Source organism: Gopherus evgoodei, chromosome 10 (assembly GCF_007399415.2).
Source record: "Gopherus evgoodei ecotype Sinaloan lineage chromosome 10, rGopEvg1_v1.p, whole genome shotgun sequence".
In the NCBI taxonomy this organism is placed as follows: Eukaryota; Metazoa; Chordata; order Testudines; family Testudinidae; genus Gopherus; species Gopherus evgoodei.
Genome location: NC_044331.1, coordinates 82,210,056 through 82,235,531, shown reverse-complemented (window position 1 = coordinate 82,235,531; position 25,476 = coordinate 82,210,056). Strand labels below are relative to the sequence as shown.

The following is a 25,476-nucleotide window of genomic DNA, read 5'->3' as shown; positions in this document are numbered from 1 at the left end:
GGCAGCAGAGTGCTGGGAAGACAGCGCTCTGGGCCGGCGTCCCGTGTCTCTATGGTTGGAGGCGCGCCAGCCGGAGGGTTGCGTACGGCGCTCTAGGCCGGCTGGAGCTCTATGCTCCGGGCCGGTTGCTAGGCTGAGCGGGGCCTAGGCCGCGGCGTGTCCGGGGCGCCATGGCCGCCTCCCCGTCCCCGGCGGCGGGTCCCCCGGACGGACTGTGCGTGCTGTGCTGTGGGGAGCTGGAGGTGGTGGCGCTGGGCCGCTGCGACCACCCGATCTGCTACCGCTGCTCGGTGCGGATGCGGGCGCTGTGCGGGGTGCGGTACTGCGCGGTGTGCCGGGAGGAGCTGGGCCAGGTGAGGCCGGGGGGGATGAGAAGGGGGACGCGGCCCAGGGTGGGCGAGCGGGGAGTAGTTGGAGGGTCCCCGGTGCCGCCGCCCGGCAGGATCGGGGCTGCGCGAGGCTGTGGTTTTCCACGTGCACACGCCGCTCCGGGCGGGGCTGTCTCGCCGTGGGAGGAAGCCGAAGTAGCCGAAGCTCGAGTAGCTGCTTTGGTGTAGGAGGGTTTGGGGTAGTTTAGACAGTGGCAGGCCATCGCGTGGCCCAGCGGTGTGGGGGGCTGGAATATGGGACTAAACCTCTGGGGCCTTCAGATTCTGCGTCTCGGATCAGAGACACCTCACTGCAGGGGCGGGAAGAAATCCCTCTGGGCTGCCAAGTGCACAGCCCTGCACAGTGAACAGGGTACGAGCAAGGACATGATGCCTCCCTCTTCATTGAGAAATGCTCTCTGGCAGGCTGAGCAACCCAGATAGGTCAATGGGCTGCTGATCTAGTCTGGAGAATCCTGCATTGCTAGATATGGTAACATGTTCCCATGGAGAACGGCTGAGTATTATTTATCATTCCAGAGACCATCTCTTTGTTCTACTCGGGGTTTGAAGCTGTCACAGCTACAAAAGCTAATTAATCTAATAAAGAGCAAAGATAGCCTTATATATAGAGGGTGGGGATCCAGACCTGCCCTGTCTGTCTGGTAACACCTTAGAGACCAAGATACAGGCAGCCTGTAGTACAAAAGCCGGTTTAGCTTGAGGAAGGGAGGTTTCTTATTTTGTCTCACTAACAAAACCACCAATTTGAGAATTAGTGTGTTGGGATTCATGGAGTTGTAGGAACCCTGACCATAAAGTTTACCTGTTAAAGCAAACGTTAATAGAAAAGAGGATTGATGGTGTCGTCCCATATGGTCACACAGCTGTTCTGGACATGGGTTCTACTTCTGTGGTCCACTGAAATGCTGAACAAATTTGTGCTGGAGGTCAGACTGTGGAGATGATGGATCCTAGAATAGTTTATGGCTAAATCAGATCTGTAGCTAGAGAGAAATCCTTTTTTTTTTCTTTTACATAGAAAAGCTTTCTAGCTTCACTGCTGGGTATATTGCTTGGCCGTGAGCTCTGCCCCTAATGTTGCAGCTACTGTTCAGGTGCAAAGAGAAGGGTATTGAAAACCAAGATATTAAGAGATTATTTCTCCTCTTTGATTTTTATTTTAAATATTTATGTAAACCTGTCCTTGTTTTCTAGTGTTAGTATTAAGGAGACACTGATAAATCTGCCTGGTTCTTGCTCTGATTTTAAGCTTGGGGAAAGGTGTTTTACATGCTCTGTTCTGGACTTGCGCAAGTCCTGTATTACAAAACATTGTGATGGTGATGTATCTACTTTTACAGCTCTTTCAAGTAGGAGGATTCTGCAGTGCTTTCTTTAAACAAGGAAAAACTTTATCTGAACTTTATTTAATGTGCTTTTATATGTTGAAATTTACCCCTTCTTTACAAATCAGTATTGTGAATTCCTACTGCAGTGCACAAGAGCAAGTCAGCCACATCCAGTTATCTAATTGCATAGTCTGAAATGTCTCTTTGGAGCTTGGAAGGGGAGAGCAAGAATGTAGCGAAGTGGCAAACAAACTTTTTTTTGAAACATAAGAAAACTTTCTCCCACTTGAGTTCTTCAGAGAGGATGAGGTGATTTCTGGGTCAGTGCAAAAGGCAGTATAGATAATGCTTCAGCATGTGCAATATCCTTTTATTATTACTACTTTGAATGTACATACTGAGACCACGAAATGTGTTGGGTTTTCTGACCCGTGAATTTATGCAGGGTGGCTTTGGAGCAGTTTCTGTGTGTTAGCTTTCTGCTGCTCAACAAACCTCTTCTGAATTTCTGCTTCTCTTCTCAAGAAACTTTTGACTCGGTCAGACATCATCCTGGTATGAAGCTGGTGGAGATAAAAGATATTGGAACCATATTGAACTACTGAACTTCCAAGGTAGTTGGCCCTGAAGATGCTGATCTTTTCCCATGATAGACACTACTTGCCGCTTATGTATGCTACATTCTTTGCTGTCATGGTTCCTCACTGCTTTCTCAGTTCTCCATTTTTACAGACTTAATTTCCTGTGCAGTCACTGGATTGCCCTTCCTCTCTGCAGTACATGTTTTCAGTCATATTTACTCCATTGTTCTGTTACCTGTCCTCACTTGATGTTAGATTTAGTGTATTTTCTATCTACTTTTCTCAGAGTGTCAATATCAGCAGGCACTTCTCTTTGCATAATATTAAGAATATAATCTTGGGAGACTGGAAATACCAGGGAACTAGTCAGCCATTCGTCTCTAGGTTGGAGGTTTGAATACAGCCAGGGCTGGTAGTGAGCTTCTGATGGCTGGTGACTGATGTGGAATGAGTTTGAAAGATCTCAGTCCTGTTCCCAAAGAAAAATGTTCACATCACTAAGAACACTGTAATTAACACTTTTCATTGGCAGTCTCAATAAACAAGTAAAAAAGATGAATGGAGACTCCACAGCCTTCATACCCAGAAGGGGAGGTTCTCTGGGTCAGAGTTGAGGCACCTTGATGGCAGCGTGGGGAAGCTTGCGCTAGTGCTTCCTGCTTTATAAATAAGACTTCAGTTTCTAGAGCTGCAGGCTGTTTTTCAAGAATGTTAAATTCGTATTTAAAAATTGTCAGCCTTCAAAATGTTTATTATTTGTGCAGCACTGATGTGGGGAGAGATCTCAGCCGTTTAAGAAATAAGAATTAACACTCGAATTGACTGTGCTAGGAAATGAAATATGAACAGTTTTTCCTTGCCAAATGAAGGGTTCCTCCCAAATAAACTGTTTGCATTGGCTGCTTTTCAATTGCTCTAATCACTTTAGCAACGTGAAGATTGTTTATCGATGTGCATAGGAGACTGAGAGTTTGTGGAAGCCAGAAGTTTGTTTTTCTCCTCATTACTATGTAAATTTGTTAACAATAGTATAGAATGCCATACCACTTTATTTAAAATCCTATTTAGGGATATTGATATGATGTTAATTTTTATCCAGACTACATACATCTTCTGCAGCTCTGTCTTTGTCTTGTTGTACTCTGATGGTTGAAGATCTTGTTTTAATCCACATGGAGGGCAGCCGGGGTGAGGAAATGCAGATTGGTAAATATGTAATGAGTCAAGTGCATGTGGTTTTATCCACATGGTGGAATGAGAACAAAGCTTAAGTACATGAAACAAGAGTGAATAAAAGGCAGATACTCTACATTCAGTTAGTAGTGATCCCAAGTATGAAACGTGAAGTTAAACTAACAGCATGTGCAAGAGAATTGATTATTTGACAGTAAACTGCCTGATTTCAGAACGCAACATTTAAATGAAGGTGGTAGTGGAAAGATGTCTCCTACAAAGAAGCTTAGAGGGAGCAGACGGTAATATAGCTGGGGGAAGTATTTTAGAAAATGGATAAAAGCTTTGTCTCAGTCTAATAGTTTCTGCACATGTGACTAATCCCCTGGGTCTGCTTCAAGGCCTGGGATTGAAGTAAATTCTGTGAGTAGCCTTTACATATTACCATTCCTGGGATGCGCTGGCAGTGCAGCATGGCTGGTAGAGTGCTTTCCTGCCCTTCCCTCCCTGTTCTCAAACTTTCTGAGGGCAAGGTTATAAAAGAGGGTGTGCTGTTCCAGGGGCCTGTGTTCCTTCTAACTACAGTTGCAGACAGACTGGAACCTCTCTGGCTGACTAAGACATGAGTGCCTGCTTGTCTGAGGTGGTGGTATGTTTTCTGTTGGTCCTCTTCATGCTGTCAGAGGCTGAATATGATGTTAAGTACCAGTGTGTTCAAACATAGTGCATCTGTAGCTTAGGATGAATTGCTTGGCAAGGGAAGTGCCTATGCTGTAACCTAAGCATGCTTGCAGGATAGACCCTATAGTTATGGACTTATTACCTCGAAGCATCTAGTTTCCTGCTGCTGGCTGCTGTCCAGAGGAGAAGCAAGCTGATATATTTCTGTCTTTGGTGAAACCAGCTGGTAGTCTTAGCCCCATGGACAGGGCATTAACCTTTGCAGCTGTTCAGTTTTGTAGTAATTGCTATATTTTGTGGGCTTAGCTTTTGTTCCTTATGCCATCTTTCACCTATTTGAATTATTTCAAACAATCCTTTTATTGTAATAATACCTGGCTCTTATATAGCACATTTCATCAGTAGAGCTCAGAGCACTTCAATTTTTAGTGTGTTTAGCCTCACACTACCCCTGTGAGGTAGTACTAGGGTGGCTAAGTGACTAGCCCAAGGTCACACAGGGAATTTTTAGTGGAGCAAGTAACTGAACCTGGGTCTCCCAAGTCATAGGCTAGTGTCCTAACCACTAGGCCATCCTTCCTCACTCACAGTTGCTCCAGATGTCATCTTTGTTTTTTAGTCGCTACAGACTTCATTTTTAGCCTACCTGTAGTACTGTTGTGTGTGTGTGGGAAAAAAATCAGGATAGACTGTGGCAAATGAGCTGTGCTGAAAAGTAAGTCCTTGACTGAAAAGAGTGGAGTTATAGGCACTACAACTGGGTTGCTTCGTAGAATAGGTCTGTTAGTAGCATAGTGTTTGTGTGTGATCCGGAAAGGCAGCTGGGAATGTCAGTATGACTAAATATCCTCTGGTGACACACTAGTGCAGACTGAAGTAGCAAAAGTAATGGTCATAGAGTCAACATAGTGTTTGAGGCCGATGAGAGTAGGTTTAAAGATGAACGACAATATAGTGTATAATGGAGTAAGAAAACAGGCCGTACTTGTTTGTCATATGCACATTTCGGGATATGTCACGGAGAAGACTCTTGGTTAAATGAAATTACTTTGGAAGAAGCCAGTAGACTCATAATGATCATACTACATGCACACACAGTACCTCAGACCTGCTATTGAGCTGTTGTGAGGTATTTCATGAACAGTAGCAGTCCTAGTGTCAACTGAAAAACAATTAGAGACTCCTGTAACTTGTCTGAATTGGTGCAGGTGACTCTGACTGTTGCATTATTGTGTGATTCCTTTGTGTTTCTCTGTTTCTTGGCTGTTTATTTGGGAAGAGAATTATGTTTCCTTTTTATTGGGCTGCTGATTTCTTTGTAAACAATACTTACACAGGATGCATCTGAATTTACTAATCCTTTAAAAAATATTTTTTGCATTTTTTTCTTATTGACTCTTGTTAGCTTGTTTCCTTGACGAGACTCTGTCTTATGTCACTGAGCACTTACATCATAAAAGTTCATGGTATTATCTCCCAGCAGCACATAGACAATGGGTTGGGAAACAGCGTTCAGTATGTCTAGGATTCAGTACACACTTACCAATATTTGTAACAAGTTTAGGTTATAATGGTGATCGAGTGTAGACCACAATAACATACAGTAACTCCTCACTTAACCTTGTAGTTATGTTCCTGAAAAATGCAACTTTAACTGAAACAATGTTAAACGAATCCAATTTTCCCTTAAGATTTAATGTAAATGCGGGGGGTTAGGTTCCAAGGAAATTTTTTGGGGGCAGACAAAAGACATTATATACTGTATAGTACTGTACTGTACTGGGGAGGTGCCCTGGCTTATCCCTGGGCCTCAGGGTAGGGGTCCGGGGTCTGGGAGGGAGTTAGGGTGTGGGAGGGCACTCCGGGTGGGGGTGAGGGAGGAGGCTCAGGCCTGGGGCAGGCGGGAGGTGCAGAGCACTTACCTGGGGCAGCTCCTGTTTGGTGCAGGTGGCTCTGCGCAGCGCGGCACTGCCTCCATGGCCACTATTCTGGGAGCTGCCCCCTCGCCGGGCAGGGCCACCCAGAACTCAGGGGCTTTAGGGGCTGCAGGGCCCTGGGCTAAGGGGGCCCCAGGGCCCTGGCCTGCAGCTCTAAAGCCCCGTTTTGGAATGTGGCCCTGCGAGCACGGGCCGGAAGACTCAGGAGGAGCAGGGGCAGCCGCGCAGCTAGTGGCTGGAGAGAAGCGGCGCTTTCCTTTTTAAAGCACCGCTTCTCTCTGGCTGGCTTTGAAGGGGTAAGTGCTGCTTCTTTCTGGCTGCGCGGCTGCCCCTGCTCCTCCTGAGTCCTCCGGCCTGTACTCGCAGGGCCACATTTTGAAATGGGCTTTAGAGATGCAGGCCAGGGTCCTGGGGCCTCCTTAGTCCAGGGCCCTAAAGCCCCTGCGTTCCAGGTGGCCCTGCCTGCGAGGGGGCAGCTTCCCCGCTTGCTTCCTCCCTCCCAGAAAGTCCTAAGTGCTACCAAACAGCTGGGGGAAGCACTGGGAGGGAGGGAGGAAGGGAAAGGAAGGGCAGGAGGCGGAGAAGAGGAACTTGTGCAATGGTCTCTTGTAAAGTCAGCCAAATGACGTTATAAGGGAGCATTGCACAACTTTAAACGAGTATGTTCCCTAATGGAGCAGTGACGTAACTTCAAAATGATGTTAAGTGGGAGGACGTTAAGTGAGGAGTTACTGTACAACTTCATATGTGCTTTCTCTAATCTTTCCTGTTTGTTGTCTGTAGGTGGTCTTTGGAAGGAAGCTTGCATCCTTTTCAACAATACCAATCAATCAGCTGCAGCATGAGAAGAAATATGACATCTACTTTGCTGATGGAAAAGTTTTTGCACTGTATAGGTAAAACTTAGCATTCTCTTTTCCTGCCTAGCATTATCATATTTTCCCTTCCTTTTTTCCTTGGGTCATCTGAGCAGTGGGCTTTGATACAGGAAGCACACCTAGGAGATGACCTTGATTATATCTGTGGTTTTACCTTAGCCTAACAACCCTGGCATCTTCAGTTGATTTCTGGATATATTGCGTTCAGAAAGATGAGAGCAGACAGATTAGAAAAAGGGCCCCAGGCAAGTGTGTACAGCAGGTAGCCTGTGGCTTTAATATGACATCTCTAAAATAATACCTTGTCCTTAGGATGTAACAGGAAATGCATGCTGCCCTTAGGTAAAACAGTGCAGACTCAGCTTTTGGAAATTTCATTGCAATGTGTGTATTTTGTACCATGCTGCAGAATGGAGAAAATTGAACATGTGTGCATGGAAGTGTCCAAGAGACCTGGGGCTGCAAAACGGACACATCTTTAAGTCTGAAATCCTAGGGCTTCAGCGGCTTAATATGTGATTTGTCATTAAAAGTCACTTTTCCGTCTTTCTCACATGCCCTGAGCAAGATGCTGAATGACCTCTACTCCTTATATTGGTGCTGTCTCTGTTAGTAAGAACAATATCATCACCTGATTTATTAATCATGTTTTTTCATAATGCTTAAGAACCAACCAAGAATGGGACCTTGTGTTTGTATAGTGCCTCACACGGAGTAGTAGACAGATTGTAAATCCCTGTCTTGAAGAGCTAATTAGACAATACCGACTGGTGGGGGAAAGGAGTGTTACTCAAGCAGAATGAACAATGGGATGGCAGCAAATGTCATATTAGTTGAATGTTTGTTTGGGTTTTTTGTGTGGATTCAGGTAGGAGGGGGATCAGCTAAATGGAAAGATAGGGGACAGGAGATGGGACGTGGAAGGGTATAGGGCTGAGCGGTACATGCAGCCAGTGCCTTTTGTTGGAGACTAGTGCAATGCATTCAGCCTTGTTTGGCCCCAGGATGGGATTCAGTAGGTGCATCGGTATTCTCTTACGGCTTGGCGTTTGCTGGATTGGATAGTGGCTTTGGTGGCCTTCTGACCTAGAATGGAAAATGGAAGTATGTTGTGGGATTTTGCTATACTAACTGTCTGAGGAGTTTTCAGATAACTGAGATATGGTTCCACTGTACTAAGTGTTCCCAGAAACGTGTTGCTTGCTGCCTCCTATTATTAGTAAATGACTACAGGATAAGTAGGAAATAAATTCTGATTAATTAAATAGATTTGCTCTGAGCAGTTGCATTTTGTAATGATGTGTCTGGTTCGAAATGTCACAGTTTTTAAAAGACAAACCCAATGGTTTGTTGCTGAGATTTCTGAATGTCATGAATAGCTGCAGAACGACAGTCAGGAGCTAAACCCATTAAGCTGTTCCCTAATAGCCAGGCCTGTGTTTCTGCTATCACCTTGGAGAATGGTGCTTTACTTGTTTCCTCTTTCGGTACTAGGGCTTCCTCCTCCCTCTTCCCCCCCCCCCCCCCAACTATATGACTTAGCTGCAGATGAGGTCACTGTTCAACTATATCATGTAGATACAATATTGCATGAAGTTCTTGCCCCTCGAAGAGATTTAACTTGACTGGATTTTAACAAATCACAGATTAAACTGCAAACTTCGTACCATTATCTTTGGAGGGAGCTGAGAACACACCCTTGTGTTAGAATCCTCTAACACATTACAGCCTGTTCATAGGCCATGCCACTCTAGTATTGTATCACTTTTCAAGCAGTAGCTGTACTGCTCCCCTCCTGATATTCAAGCATCCATATAGTTTACTTCAGTTTTGCTCCTAGAATGATCAAGGGTATTTTTGGAATAAGCATGATCTGTAACTGCTTTAAAAAAAGTAACACTCTGTTGCTAATAAAACATTTTTCTTTTCAGTGAAGTGTAGGTTCTTTTTCTGAAGTGTAGGGTTTTGGGATAGGATTTGAAATAACCTGGATAAACCTTCCTTGAATATCTTCCTCCTTTAGGAAGCTACTGCAGCATGAATGCCCTCTGTGTCCAGATGTGCGGCCATTCAACACCATTGTGGACTTGGAACAGCACATGAGAAAGCAGCATGAGCTCTTCTGTTGTAAACTGTGTGTTAAACACCTGAAGGTGAGCCATAAAAATGTGCTTTAGGGTAGGGAAAAAGAGACTTCATTGCATGGGAATCTGTGTAACTGTAAGTTTGTAGGAGTCTTGCTGGAGAGGGAGGGCGGAACGGAAAAGAGGACATGGTGGAGAAATGGAATCAATGACCCAGTAGAAGTTTCTTCCACCCCACCAATTCTGTTTGAGTGACTTGCAGCATTTTATAACCACCACTTGTCATAAATTGGTAATTAAGGAAATCTAAGGCTTTCAGTCTGGATTCTATTTTAAATATATTTATAGCCCAGCCATCTCAAAAAACCTTATGACGTTAGCTCCACCCCAGGGATGGATTAATGCCATGGGTCTAATTTCCTGCTTGCAGTCACATCAGAAAGTCTGACTATAGACATCTGCTTTCTGTAGAATCTCTTATTTTAATTTTTTTTTATGTATTATGTTTTTAAAAAACAACAACCCAAACCTCATTCTAAAAACGTTCAGCACCTATTCAGAGAACAAGGTGCATAATAGGACCTCAGAGTCCTCCTCAAGAGCAAAACCAACTCAGAGGTATTTAGAACTTGCACGAGTTCATATACATGATGAGAAATCACCTGAGCAAGTTAAAGTGGGCCTTAAAACTGCATATTGCTCTCTTTTTTCCTACATGGTTACAATATTTAATGGCCATTGTTATGTGGCCTGTGATGTGCAGGTGGTCAGATTAGATTATCATGATGGAAATTATCATAATGGTCCCTTCTGGTCTTAAAGTGTGAGTCTGTGTAGAGCTAGACAGTTAATACTTTATACCATCTTAAATTTGAGCTTTCAGAGTGGAAAGCAGCACTCTAGCCGAAGTGGTTCAGCTAAGATCACTGCTGCTGAAAGAACACTTGTAACCTCTAACTTCCAATGTGACTGATACTCATCTGCACTGGTTAATGTAGAGGGAAGGAATTCCTTCCTGCTTCACTCTGTTGATGTTGATGAAGCCAAAGTAATCCCTGCCCAAGATGAGTTTAATACCTTTGGTCTAGACAAGATATATATTGAATATCTACCACCAGTTTTTGGAGAATATTTGGCAATGTTAATTTTTTGGTTCACTTTCAAACAGTTATATCAAATCAGTGCCTAATGTTGTTTGTATATACACCTTTGCCCCAATATAATGCGCCCTGATATAACACGAATTCGAATATAATGCGGTAAAGCAGTGCTCTGGGGGTGTGTGTGCTGCGCACTTCGGAGGGATCAAAGCAAGTTCAGTATAATGCGGTTTCACCTATAATGCGGTAAGATTTTTTGGCTCCTGAGGGCAGTGTTATATCGGGGTAGAGGTATATGTGTATTTTGTTGGTATCCTCGGTTTTATAAGCTCTCTTCCTAGAGAAACAAATTCCATGCCAGGAGCGACAAGATATTGGCAAGTGGTACAGCAGTTGTGGACTGAGACAATGTTTGTGTATAGGCCTGGCACTCGGTAGCTTTATGAGGAAGGTTACCAAATGCATAATGGCTGACTCATTTCATTTTACATTGTCCCAATCTTGGGTAAGCAGAATACTGAGTGTTTTCAGAAGATGGTTTAGATTTAAAGACTTTTCTTGCAGAGTTTGTAACCCAAACTGCTACACTGTTAGCACATGAAACAAAATTTACTAGGAGAAAATGAAACTGACTGGTCTGTTTTCCTTGTTCCAGGTGAGTGAAATGTAAATTAGATTTAAGTTGGAGAGGGACTTGAGTTCTTATACCCATTCACTGAACCATTTAACCACAGATTGTTCATAGCTTGAAAGTGGGAAATGGCTTTGACTAGTAATGTTGGCCAATGACATCAAGATTAGTAGAACCTGATTTACTCCATCAGTAAACTGCTCAGTTCTCTGTTGACATGAGGTAATTCTTTCTTTAAGATCTTTACACATGAACGTAAGTGGTATTCCCGCAAAGACCTCGCTCGACATCGAATACATGGGGACCCAGACGACACATCTCATCGTGGGCATCCCCTTTGTAAATTCTGTGATGAGCGTTATTTAGACAACGACGAGTTATTGAAACACTTGAGGCGAGATCACTATTTCTGCCACTTTTGTGATTCAGATGGTGCTCAGGAATATTACAGGTTTGTGAGAGTGGCTGACCTGGGTTTCTTTTAATTCAAGTAAAGATTTAAATCTTGATGGAAAGGTGATTGCATCTGCTTTCAGCCTCGAGAGTAGGTTGTCCAAAGGCACCCAACGCAAGAGTGAGCAGATTGCTTTTGATCTTTGTTTGAATTTGCATTGAGGATGGAACACTGGGACTGACCTTTTCTCCTGGTTGATGTCTCTTCTGAAGCTAACAGACGTGCTGTACTGGAAATGGGCTGTATGCATTGCTCAGCGCTATATCAGTGCAAACGGAGCCACTGAGCTTTAAGAGTTGTATAAAACTGTACATATGAATGAGAGAGACTGATTATATCATGTGCAGTGCAGTGAATTGGCCTTAAATGCCGTGGCAAGAGGCAATCCCTCTGAACGCAGCAGCAGTCCTCAGTGGCAGACTGGAAAGGCTGAGCAGCTATGACTACATTTCCGTTTAATAAAGGAAGGGAGGTTTGTAAAGAACTATGTAATCAGTGCAGCAGCTGGTCTCTATTTTTGTGTTTAAAATCAATGTATTTATTACTGCTCCCTCGCTGTCCGTTTTTAAGTGAATTTGCTGGTACTTAATTCTCATGGGGGAGTCCGAGGGTCTGGGAGGTATCTGAGCCATATTTGGGAAATTAGCCTTTGAGACTTAGGAAGACACGATGGATGGTTTAGGATTATTGGACAGATACATCAGATGGATGTTTTTGATGATGATTTCACTACAAATCATTTTAACTGGTGACATTTAAACTGTCATCTTCAGGGCTCACATTAATGCACTAAGATGAGTGGGACAGTTCACACGTATGAGATCTTGCTTCAGACTGTCTGCAGATTCAGACAGCCCATCATCCATTTATATCCAGTTCATGCTTTTAAGGTTTCTTCACACTTGAAGGCTAAAAACAAAAATTAGACTCTGGAGTGCAGTTGTGTGGCAATTTCTGCAGCTCTGCTACATATGCCCATAATAGCCAACAGTCTAAGATTTATTTGGGGAAAAGTAGGTCTGAATAAAGTTCCTTTTATGGAGGAGATTTTGTGCAGGGCTAATGTGACAAGGTCGGGGAGGCATCATGCAGTGAATTTGCTTTAACTTCTCTGAGACATGCAATGCAGTGTTCCGTGTCCTGACACACAGAGAAGCGAGTATGGAAGGTCACTAGTCTAGAGTTTGCAAAATGGAGTGACAACACTCAAAATGTTTTTAAAGAACGAACAATTCTTTTAAGTTGACTGCATTGCTAAACTAACCAATCAATGTCTGCCCTCTTCCCAGCGATTACGAATACCTTCGCGAACACTTCCGTGAAAAGCATTTCCTTTGTGAAGAGGGACAGTGCAGTACAGAACAGTTCACTCATGCTTTCCGTACAGAAATAGATTACAAAGCACACAAAACAGCCTGCCACAGCAAAAACAGGGCTGAGGCCAGACAGAACCGACAGATTGATCTTCAGTTCAACTATGCTCCCAGGCACCAACGGAGGAATGAGAGTAAGTCAGATTGGAAGGAAGAAGTTGCCAGAGATACCTTCTGATTTCTTAATGCTTTGAAAGTTTTCAGGATCTCGGTGTGTAAGTTGGCCATTTGTGGACTGAAAACTCATCATGTCCCATTTCAAAATAAGGGGATTATTTTCATAGCTGACTTTCTAATCTAGCTTAGAATTGCTTGGGATATAGGTAATATGAATGAAGGGAGTGGTAACCATGGTACTGCGAGGGGTACATCTGGTACTAAAAGTGGGGAGATATATGGGTATTTTTTACTTTATTGGAAGCTGTACATGGAAATCTCTGCACATCAAGATGAAATTTGTCCTAAACTTGAATCACAATCTTATAATATATGGAATCCATATACTGCTAAATGCATTTTAATGCAATAATGGTAAAGGCTAACTGGTTTTATAAAATCAGTGGCTGCTGATTGTAAGATGCTAAAATATATTGGTACAAAAGGACTTTTCCTGACTCTCAATCACCTATGGAGTGATGGTGTTATGTTCCTAGATTAGAAAAGCAACGGAGAGAATGATTGGACATGTTTCCTGGTCAGGTGTTGTAGGTGGAGAGGACTATGAAGAAGTTGACAGATATAACAGACAAGGACGACCAGGGAGGTCGGGACTCCGAGGAGGGCAGCAAAACAGAAGAGGGAGCTGGAGATATAAGAGGTGAGTAACGCAGCATGCTGCAGAATTTACTGCAGAAGATGAAATATTTTCTTATTTCTTACATTTATATAAACTTATAAAGTTTGTAGACGATACCAAGCTGGGAATGGTTGCAAGTGCTTTGGAGGATAGAATTAAAATTCAAAATGATCTGGACAAACTGGAGAAATGGTCTGAAGTAAATAGGGTGAAATTCAATAAGGACAAATACAAAGTGCTCCACTTAGGAAGGAACAAACAATTGCATACGTACAAAATGAGAAATGACATCCTAGGAAGAAGTACTGTGGAAAGGGATCTAGGAGTTATAGGGGATCACAAGCTAAATACTGTATCAGTGACCATAACACTGTTGCAAAAAGCAAACGTCATTCTGGGCTCTATTAGCAGGAGTGTTGTAAGCAAGACACGAGAAGTAATTCTTCTGCTCTGCTCTGGCTAATAAGGCCTCAGCTGGAGTATTGTGTTCGTTTTCGGATGCCACATTTCAGGAAAGATGTGGACAAATTGGAGAAAGTCCTGAAAAGAGCAACAGAAATGATTAAAGGTCTAGAAAACAGAACCTATGAGGGAAGATGGAAAAAATTGGGTTTGTTTAGTCTGGAGAAGAGAAGACTGAGAGGGAACATAACAGTTCAATTTTCAATTACGTAAAAGGTTGTTACAAGGAGGGGGGTGAAAAATTTTTCTCCTTAACCTGTGAGGATGGGACAAGTAGCGGGGGGCTTAAACTGCAGCAAGGGAGGTTTAGTTTGGAGATTAGGAAAAATGTCTTGACTGTCAGGGTAGATAAGCACTGGAACAAATTGCCTAAGAAGGTTGTGAAATCTCCATCAGGAGAGGATTTTGTCTAATCTCTTCTTAAACACCTCTCAGGTACCATCTAGAGTACAGGGGATTGGACAAGATGACCCGTTGAAGTCCCTTTTCCAGTCCCACCTCTATGATTCTATGATTATTTTGGTGGGAGGAAAATGAGGAAACTGCAGTACCACCTCCATAGATAAGGATGTGACTAGTTTTCGGTAGAAGTCTGGACACCACTTGCACACAATTAAACAAAAGTATTTTACAAGAAATTTCGATTCTCTGCACTTGCCAAAGTAGATGAGCATTGTAATCTTAAAGCTATCCTGAACTCTCCAACATGTGGGTTATTATAACAGAGAATTTTCTGGTTTAAGATAGTTATTTTCATGCTTGACTTTTTGAAGTAGGATTTTCTGAAGTAACTGATGTGCCTTTGCAGGCTTAGCGGACCTTTTTAGGTTTGGGCAATCATTAAGTTCCTGTTCTAAGGACTGTGCTCTTTTATTGAACTAACAGATCTCTGGTGGGCCTGTGCTTTGGAAAAAGAAGAGGGTTAAGTATTGAAATTAAATGGCACTATGTCTCCTTTCATCCACACAAGAGCTTTGTACCTACTGTGTGTCTGTTTTTCTTTCTTGCTGGGCAGTCAGTGGGGTGTTCGTTACCGGTAATTTCACTGGGGAAATCCATCTCCAGGCACCATATACATCGGTGTTTCGCATGTGGATCTTGCATGTGTTGGAAGTTCATGATGAACCATATTACACTGAGTTACTTGGACTAACAAATGAGGTTTTCGTACCTTGAAAACGTATGGGAGAGACTAGTGTTCCCATGCGTCTCTGATATTCTCATCCTGGTTCCTGCTGTACTTAGATATCAGTTATCGCTGTACGGCAGGGGTTCTCAAACTGGGGGTCGGGACCCCTCAGGGGGTCGCGAGTTCATTACTTGGGGGGTCACAAGCTGTCAACCTCCACCCCAAGCCCCACTTGCCTTCAGCATTTATAATGGTGTTAAATATATTAAAAGGGTGTTTAATTTATTAGGGGGGTCGCACTCAGAGGCTTACGATGTGAAAGGGGTCACCAGTTAAAAAAAGTTTGAGACCCACTGCCGTATGGAATTTAAAAGTCCAATGAATGAATTTTGCCTGTTTCTTCAAAGCCTGAACCTGGATGTGATGATATGAATTAAGTTGAGTTTCAGTTGCAACATTTCCCAGCAGGTGGCAGCATAAGGCAGTTGACATAAAGTAGTTTGAATGTGAAATTTAAAGGTGAGAATTGGAGTGAGAGACAAAGGTGCTTAAAAGCCCATTAGTCCTTTCTGTTAGACCTAAAAAACCTGTCCTGCCCTGTAGGGAAGAAGAGGACCGAGATATTGCAGCAGCAGTCAGGGCATCAGTAGCAGCAAAACGGCAAGAAGAAAAGAAACAAGTCGAGGATAAAGAGGATAGCAGTCGAGGTAAAAAAGAAGAATTGAAGGATCCAGACGTGTCCAACACTAAACGAGTGCCAAAGCCTTCAAATGAAGCCACAGGTTAGTTGTGTGTGTGTGTGTGTGTGTTCTGATGACTGTAGAGAATTCCAACAGGCATGGGCAAAGGTGTGAATGGTTATGGGATGCATGGCAAAGAATTGATTTTGGCCATTAAAGAGACCAGCACAGCTAGCCTGCTGTGAAACATGTCCAAATGTAATTCCTTCCTTTGGGATTCCGGCAGCGTGTTCATATTTTAAATGACTCTGGGCAGAAATACGTGAACAACCAAAATAATCAAACCAAAGCGTGAACAACATCCTGATTTGGCGTACAGACAGTGGTAGGTTTAGATTGCACTCTTCTTCCTTGGTGTAAAGAATTTAATTTTCAATATTGGTGTAAAATTGCTAGAATCAGAAAGCTAAGGCCTACCATGTGGTACGTTTTCAAGTGAGGTCAGTTTGGGCTTTAAATATTATATACTAAGTACTGGTGTTTTAATGTCATTCTGTAACCTAAGTGGAAAACATTCTGGATACAGTATCCTAAAATACACTGAAGACTCGTATGGCATTAACATCTCTATTTGGATTATATTTGGAGTCAAGTATCAAACCCGTCATACATAAACCAGTGGCTTTAGTGTCACTCTTCTTGACTATCACTAACGTGCTGCAAGTTAAACCCAGAACATGGGGAAGCAGTAGCAAATGTAGTTATCAGAATGAAAAAGTGCATTTTTACATTCGTTTAAAGTGCACGTCCATTCTTCTGATTTAGAATATCACAGCTAACAACAGCATATAGTACCAAAACCAGAATTAGTTGTGGTGTCCTGATGCTCGTTGATAGCTCCCAGGCGGAAATGAATTAATTTTAGTTAAGAGCATTTCTTTGGTCTTTTTGTCAAAGTTCCAAAAGAAGCAGCTGCTAATGGTGCTTTAAGCCAAGATGACTTTCCAGCGATTGGCTCAGCTGCAGGGCCCCTACAATGGTAAGTTTGTGCAAGATAATAGCAAAGTGAAGTCTGGTTTATAAGCTTACTTGGGTTCCAAGTTTGGCAGATAATAGTTGTACAGATAATTTGAAGTTAAATTATTTTTGAGACATTACTCCCTCTTCCCCAAATTCTGGCTACGCAAACCACCCACGTGGCCTCAGTGGGACTGCTTGACAAGGTGTAGGCTGTCACTTCCCATGAGTTGCTCAGTCTAAAGGTTTCTTCAGATAAGTTTCTAATCATCCCATATCCCATCCTCTTGGACCACTACTCCTTTTCTAGCCCTGCAGTTTATCTCCAGTAGATACACATCCACACTCCCACAGTACCTGCTGGCCATCTTCCACTGAAGCCAGTGGTGGTCTCTAAATTGGCTACCAGGTCACCGTCTCGAAGCTGGTGGCTACTGGAGTGCCCCTCTAAAGCCTGTGGTTGCTTCTGCTGTGTCCCGGTCTGGAATGTGAGCCTTCTAAGGCAGTGTCCAAGTCCCGGCCCAGGCAATGTGCTGCTGAAGTCTCACACTTGCAGTGTGACATCTCACGGGAGGGCTTTTGTAGCACATGGCCTATTTGTAAGCACGCATCCATTTTAATTTTACCCACAATTACTTGTGAGTCTCGACGCCTCTTCTAAGCAATAGTATTTTTGAGGGGAAACTGCAGATGTTGAGTTTTTCTGCCCAGTGGATTTGCGCCGCCTCTGTGCTGACCTTGTGACTGCTGTACCCAGTGTTGTTTTCCCTTCTCACAGCTCTGCTCAGCCAGCATCAGTTAAGCTGAAGGAAGAGGATTTCCCAAGCCTTTCCTCCTCTGCAGCACCCACCATCACTTCTGGGGTGTCCTTAACATACACAGTTGCTGCCAAGAAAACAGCCTTTCAAGAGGAGGACTTTCCGGCTCTGGTGTCCAAAATGAGGCCTAATGCTAGAACAGTGTCTAACATCACATCTGCATGGAGCAACAGTTCCAATAAAAGCGCAGTTAAAGCCATCGCTTCCCTCAGCGTCAGTTCAAACCATCTGGCCAAAAAACCAGCCCCCTCGAACAGCAATAAAGGAAGCAGGAAGAGCGGTAAACCCTCCCTGTCAGATGACGAAGACAGTAGCAGTGGCCTGACAACTCAGGAGATCAGAAATACACCGACAATGTTTGATGTATCCTCCTTGCTGGCAGCTTCCACCTCACAGACTTTTACTAAAGTGAGCAAGAAAAAGAAGATGGGAGTTGAGAAGCAAAGAGCATCATCCCCCCAGCTGCCAGAGGAGACCTTGCCTCCTGCATCAGCTTTGGAAAAACTGGTAGAAGCTGAGCAGATGCCAAGTGCCCCTGCAAATCTTCACCTCCTTGACAGATCCGCAGCTGTCATGAATGGTGACTTGGAAAAATCAGTAGCAATTTGTAATGCATCCAAAGAGCCACCTGGCCTTAAAAAGCCTCCAGGGACTAACCAATGCCCTTTATCTCAGGAAGACTTCCCAGCACTCGGGAACTCGGGACCATCTAGAATGCCACCACCAGGTAACCCCTGCAAAAAGTCAGTCCCATTCTGACTAGCTCAAATAAATAGGGTATGTTAAACGCGCAAAAGAGAGGAGTGACTTCCATGGGTAGCCAGAATTACTCTTAAAATAGGAACAGTTTCCTGTAGCTTGCAGAGCTAGAGAGTAAAGTAGAAACATTTTAGCCCAGCAAACCTCATTGAGCAGTTTGAACTCCTCCCCTGCGGCCCTGTCCTGTTAAAATTCCATTGAAACGTTGGGACATACCTGCCTCATGCAACCGCAGAGCTGCTGTGTTCAGCCTGGCACTTAGGGTGACTTGTAGATAAGCAGCCAGCCTCTGAACACTCCTGCTTGGCTAATGAGTAATGCTAGGTGTACCTGTGCGCGGGAGTATTCCAAGGGCTAGTCTGGAAGCTCCTTCGTGGAGGGACAGTCTGTCTTTCCGCTGTGTGTGAACAGTACCTAGCAGCATGATCACAGTATAAATACACGTAGGCTTGATGGGTCAGCTACTCTAGGTTTACACTCATGTAATATCCTTGCCTTTAGTGGTGCTCTGATGGGTGTAGCTGAAGTAACACAATAATGAATCAGGCCCCTAGAACTGTGTAGTTTAATGTAGTCTGTGTGTATAGCTAATAGAGAGGGCAGTTCACTCATAAACACAGTCCTGCTGCTTTCCTAGTGGAAAATTCCTGCGGAGAGCTCTCCCAGAGCAAAAGAATGACCTAAATGGCAGGGAAGAATCTGTGCTTTGGAGGAAAGTATCACTGTGAAGTTGCGAGCTGGTAGCAACTATTTCAGATTGCAGTAGGGTCAGTGTCTCTCGTACACCCGTGCAGCACATGGCAGTTGCATCTCATGAAGGTGGCAACACAACCACCATTGGTGGTAGAGTAACACCAGATGGCAGCCTGCTGGAAAATGTCCGCTGTGTGGTTCAGGTGAAGTAAAGCTGTGCCCTTGCCATTTGTTCCATTATGTAAAAATGGGTTTTCCACCAGTGCATGTTTGTACTTCACTTTCTGTGGAAGCAGTAAACCAAGAGTTAGGGCTTGAGCTTTGTGTCCGAAGAGCAGCCAGTTCGTAGCATCTCTTGGTCTGACTAGGATCAGTGGCCTGTAAAACAGCAGATTAATCCCTTCATTTGAACTGTCTTCAGATGCATTGGTACCTGTTGAGCTGTGTGGATCTTATAAATGGTAACGTATCATCTCTGCAGACTTTTGAGGGAAGGGAAGGACTGGATCTGAGAGATGATGGGCTGTGTAGCATAGACAGTGCACTAACTTCCTCCCCATTCTGTGTTGTTTGAATCTAGGCTTTATCTCTGTGGCGCTATTAAAGAGTCCCCCTCCACCTCCAGGGCTGTCAGTGCCTGTTAGTAAACCACCTCCAGGTTTTACTGTTATTCCATCCACCAGTGTCTCTGATCCTGTCACTACATCTCAGAACGAGTAAGTAAAAGCACTTCGAGAATTCACATTAGTCTACACACAATCTGTGTTTCAATTCCTCCATGTAGGGCTTCTCAATATTGCATGCTGCTTTGGGGCGATTAGCCTGAACAGGTGAGGTTTAAGAGGCAGCAGTGTACAAAAGTAAGGACCTGATTCAGATCTCAGTTATAGGGTCTGTGAGTCAGATTCCTGCTAATGTGTAGAGAGGTAGGTGTCAGTTACGTTTTGGTAGATAGGTCTGAATCTGAGTAAGTCTAAACGGATGCAACATGTGTTTTTGTGGGAGAGGGGGTTGCGGGGGGGGGGGGGGGGGGGGAGGGCAGGAGGGGAGGATGGACAACTGACCGACCAGCTCAGAGTCCCTCATATTTGTCCCTAAACCTACAACAAGAAATCCTTAAAAACCTTGCATAGTGACTCCATCTCACCAAGGGAAGCATGACTTGCTGTCAAAGAAAGCTGCTCACTTCTAGTGTTGCACAAACACATGAAAGTTCCCTGCATAAGACACCCAAACTCATAGTTTGTAAACACCAACCTGAATTTGAAAGTGGGTTTTTAATTACCTGGGATTTGTGGAGTTTCCACCTGATGCCACCATGCTCTTTAAGTAACTTGTGCAGTGAGGCAGTGGGTTCGGTTATGATAGCAGATCAGAAACCTTTTTCCATTCTGCTTCCATATTGCAGGAATCCTTATTGCTGGAGCAATAAGCAGAGTCTTGAATTTGCCTCCACTCTAACAGTTGCAATATGCTTCTGCCTTGTAATAGCTCACTATGACTCACCTACGCGTAGAAATATTTGTCTGCATATGGGAACTTGCTTTTGGGGGGGAATTTACAAAGTACTCATAGCCTCTAAATGCCACTCTTAGTTCTGATTCTTTCCAAGGTTGGTCACTTTGCCATGTCTGCAGCGGGATGGGAGAAGGGGCCGTTTTCTTTTTGTTTTCCGTTAAGATTGCTAACACGAGATAACTGTCGTCCTCATGCAGACGTTGTGAATTGTAAATAACTCCGCTTTGGTCCCAGTATGCACAAGGCCTTTGTGACTTGTATCACTTAGTTATCACAGTTCATGAAGCGTGTTTCAGACCAGGCCAGTTTGGATCATAAATAGATTAAACTTGCATTTTAAGTGTTCTCCCCATCCAGGAAGAACTGGGAGCAGATACCCTAATCCTTAGGTGATGCCATTCCAGCATCTCCTTGGGATGGGTGCATGTTGCCAATGGGAGTTTCGTGTATAATTGGGTGAAGCAGGTAGCATACCCCGTGGTGAGAGATTGGCAAGGGCCAGTGTAACAAATCTAAGGCATTTTTCAGTCCCTTTTCATTGCATGGAGTGTTAATTCACTTTCTTTCCAAATGCAGGCCAAAACCCTGTCGAGGATCTTACTTGATACCCGAACATTTTCAACAAAGGAACATTCAGTTAATACAGTCTATAAAGGACTTTCTTCAAAGTGATGAGTCTAGATTCAATAAATTTAAAACTCATTCTGGACAGTTCAGACAGGTAAGTAGTGGAAACCCTTAGAAATATTTGAAGTCCTACTTTCAGTTGTCAGCTCATTGAGGGTTGAGGCAATAATGAACAGTGAGGTTGAGTGGTTAGAGGTACCGAGGGATGAATTTCACCCTCGGTCAGTAGACTCTTCCTGTTTGTTGCTAATTGTCCTGATTCTCTTTTAAATAAAGGGGCTAATTTCTGCGGCAGAATATTACCAAAGCTGCCGAGAGCTGCTTGGAGAGAACTTCATGAAAATCTTTAATGAGTTATTGGTGTTGTTGCCAGACGCAGCTAAGCAGCAGGAACTGCTTTCTGCTCACAATGACTTCAGAATCAAGGAGAAACAAGGCTCAAACAAACCCAAAAAGAACAAAAAGAATGTCTGGCAATTGGACTCTGCTTCTGCCCTGGACTGCTGCATCTGCCCGACGTGTCAGCAAGTGCTGACTCAGCAGGACATAGCCTCTCACAAAGCTTTGCATATTGAGGATGAAGAATTCCCTTCCTTACAAGCAATCAGCAGAATCATCACTTAGCTTTCACAAAGACCAATAAAATAGTCTCAATTTTAAATGTGCACTTTTTGGAATGAGGTTTGACAGTATAGTGCAGCCAACTGTGAGGGTCAGTTGAGTAGTCTTATGCAGATTAGCATTGGGAGGTTCAGTGTAGCCCTGCTTAAAAGTGATGTGTAAAGGGATCACTGGACTACACCTGTATCTAATTAACACCCAAAATGTTAGCATTGTAAACACCTGATTAGAAACATGCTAACTTTGCAGGTTGGTCAGGCGAGTGGCCACCTTCCACCTTGCAAGATGCTACAGTTAAAAGGTGGAAATCTATCATTGCTATTGGTGGAAACAGCTCTACAGTGGTTTCCTTAATATTCTGGTTACAGCTAATATTCTATTTTTGTGGCCACAAAGAGAGGGAGGTAATTGGCGCAGAGTTAGGAAGAGAGATGGAAGCTGCGACATTGGTGAATAAGACCATTAAAATGTATGCTGTAAACACCTCACCATTTATATAGCAAAGAATATTCCTGGCTGAAAGCTAAAATACTACTACTACTACTTGAATTGGACTGATCTTTCTCTGTGGTTAGTTGAACCTGGGATTTGAAGTTGCCTCTGACTTTCTATGTAATCGTGTTCTTTAAAGAAACTTATTTTGTAGGACTGCATGTAGTAAAGTAGTGTTCAAAGCTTTATTCTCTTCAAAGGGCATTTGGTTCACCATAATTTTATTTAACAACTGCCATGTTTGATTTCTTGGATGTGTTACTGGTGTTAGCACAAAACAGACAGCAAATTGGAACAGGAAATGCTATCGGTCGCTGAGCATTCTGTTGCTCTGCAGTGCCTTGAAGTGCATTTAACTGTTGACAGTGGTCTGCACTGAAGAGGACAAGATGTTAAGAATTGTAGGAGTGTTTTACTTCCTGGGACTCCCTTGCTCCTACCACTTGGCATTTATAAATCCCAGTTGGAGGGGCTGGGGGGATCTGTCAGTCATCTGAAGGGACTCCTCCAGCAGCAGCTTTACCTGGAGGGAGTGTTGAGAAGCTTTCCTGTGGGGCACTTTCAAAGCTGTAGCTTCTGACTGTCTGAGACACACCAGTCATGGCAGACCATGTTTAATTTTTACCACATAGGAATAGAAATGAAAATTAGTTTTTGAGTGACACGACACTGCTTTTATTTAAGCAGCACTTTTATGAAACTGAGCTTGAGCTGTTGAAGCATTAGTCTTGGCTACAGAAATGAATTATCTTTGCCTTCTCTTTTATTGTTGATTTTGCTTGATGCCAGACTGCACTCTCTGTGGGTTATTTGTTTTCATATAACTCAGGATATTTTTCAGTACCTGATCTTGTACCATTAGTCATAGGGCCAGCCTATATCCCCTGAAATGGAGAAGAGAAATGATTTTCCAAGGGGTGTATCTTGTTGCATGATTGTGTATATTACGCATGTCTACATAGCAAAGGTTAATGTTTTCAAATGATTGTTCCTAAGTTCTAAATCTCTGTTTCTCATGCAGTAGAGACTGGTATTTTTACGTTGGTCATGCTACCACAATTAAAAAGTACTTTCACTAGGAAAGCACTTACATGCTTCTCTGTTAGCTATTGACCCATAATGTAAACTGCTTTCCCCTTGTCGCTTAATTTGGTTTGTAAAGTTCAGAGGTGATGAAATGCATATTCTTTGAAAGAGCGTCTTGTGTCTTCCCTTTATTTTCAGTTAGTTTCTTCTGTGTTATCAAACTGTTACGTAGGCCTCACCTAGGGGATTGAGAACTTGAAGTTACCCATCTATTTAGCCTGATGCAGGTTCATTGTTCCATGTGCTCACATCATTAAATAAAGTATTATTGGAGTTTTCAGGCCACTTCTATTAATTTTTAAATCTTTATTGAAAATAAGTTGCAGTTGGTACACGGACACACAAAATACACAGTCACAGATTGTTCTTTCAAAAGATCAATACAAAAATTGTAAACATTTTTATTTACTCCCATACAGAGTCCACTCTATACTACAGTGCACATAGGATTACTGACAACTGCAACGCTTTGAAGCGGTCTGCTTGTAAAGAGGTATCTGCAAAAAATTAAATTCGCAAACCACATTTGGTATCAGTTTGATATTAAAAACTATTAAAGAATCTGAGGTTTAAATGCATATTGCAACAAAATACAGGCAGCTAAATTTGGGCTTCAAGTTGACACATTAAAAGGCCATCGTTTCAGCCTCATTTGTGAGGGTTGTTTTGACACGAATGGCCCCAAGAAGCACTGTTTGTTAAAGTACCATGAATAAATGTATAATGGAAATGGGCTAATAGGCTCCCTACACACACACCCTGTAGAAGAAAGGCCAAAAGGTGAGTTTGTGAAATTTTAAGGTAGTTCTATATAAAAGAAATACCAGTTCCATGGAAATGACTTTGTGATAAATGATGTCCTTAAAGTTAGCCTGTATCACACCTGCAGCATGTAGAACTGAAACGTAATCTGCAAACACTAACTTTTTGATTTGTGGTGGGAGAGAAGAGGGAGTGTGAATTACTGGGAATGCAGACCTGAGGAAAAATAGGAAATGTACATGCTAGAATAGTAAGTGCTAAGTATTAACATGAACTGATCTTCAACATAGCTGTGAAGTAAGGTAAGTACTGTGTGCACTTTATAGGCCAGGAAACTGGCCTGCTTCAAAGTATCTGTGCAAAAACCAAAACGTAACTCCGTGGTGGTGATGACGTTACTAGCACAGGGACCAAACTCTGTACGCTATTTTAAAGACATTTTGTTATGGACAAAGAAAAAAACCAAACTTTTCTACTAAACCTCAGTTTATCATGTCATCTTACTCACTCGGACTAATGAAAAGGTAGGAAATGAGACATTGCCAATATACAGCTGTTCTTTCGACCGTACGATATTGAACATGCGAAAACAACAATGAAGCTTACACAAAAGCACGCTGTTTGCTTGTTAACCTCGGTCTTGCTGCACCAAGGCATCCTGTATCAAGGCTATTTCTATAGAACAATTCTCCAGCAAGGCATATGTGACTTTTTTTTAAGCTCTATTCCTTACACACAAACTTCATGCTAACAGTAATGCAGAAGCTTTCAGCAGACTAGCCTGAGAGCAGCATAAACTGGCCCTCTGTATGGTAAATTATCTACTGGGCTTTTGGAGATCTCCAGGGAACACGATGCAGTATATATAAACAGCCTGCAAAAACAGCATTTGGAGAGCGACTGGCATGACACTCAAATTCACAGCAAAATCCTGGCATGCTTATAAGATTTGATCTGGATCGTTACAAGTAAAGCAGCTAATAGTTACTGAACCACAGTGAATTTACAACAGAATCATAGGAAAGAGAAAGGAGTGGTCTGAATAAGTAATATGGGAAACCCACAAATAATGTACTACAGTTACTACGCTGACATCTAGTAATTTGCTATCCATAGTCCATAAGAATCTATTTAATTACATCTGTGTCTGTGTATACTAGTTTACTTCACAATTCACTGATACATAAATGTGCTACAACAGTTAATAAACAGCACTATTAACACTTGAAATGGCTACAGGGAACACCTTGGAATCTTGCAGACTGCTTGGAAACAGGATTTATTGCAAGTGGTAGGCACGTCTCTTTACTGGCTGCAGTGAGGTCAGATGTCTTATGCTACCTTTAAGCATATCTGTTAATTCAGAAGGTTCTTTACAAACTACTAATCTATGCTACTACCCAG

The 25,476-nt window shown here is 43.0% G+C and overlaps 1 protein-coding gene across 3 annotated transcripts; it reads left to right on the top strand.

Moving 5' to 3' along the window:
* The first annotated feature begins 119 nt into the window (after positions 1–119).
* ZNF598 (zinc finger protein 598) lies at positions 120–23,601 on the top strand. 3 transcript variants are annotated; one of them, XM_030576715.1, is made up of 13 exons: positions 293–353; positions 2,246–2,334; positions 6,876–6,988; positions 8,994–9,123; positions 11,025–11,236; positions 12,529–12,746; positions 13,312–13,429; positions 15,603–15,781; positions 16,637–16,718; positions 17,475–18,241; positions 19,547–19,682; positions 21,061–21,205; positions 21,388–23,601. In XM_030576715.1, exons 4-13 carry the CDS (start codon positions 9,070–9,072, stop codon positions 21,733–21,735), a joined length of 2,259 nt encoding a protein of 752 aa, XP_030432575.1. In that variant the 5' UTR covers positions 293–353; positions 2,246–2,334; positions 6,876–6,988; positions 8,994–9,069; the 3' UTR covers positions 21,736–23,601. The 3 variants fall into 3 exon arrangements, with proteins under 3 accessions (XP_030432574.1, XP_030432573.1, XP_030432575.1); XM_030576714.1 differs by lacking the exons at positions 293–353; positions 2,246–2,334 and adding an exon at positions 120–290; XM_030576713.1 differs by lacking the exon at positions 2,246–2,334 and having other exon boundaries at positions 120–353.
* The last annotated feature ends 1,875 nt before the right edge of the window (positions 23,602–25,476 follow it).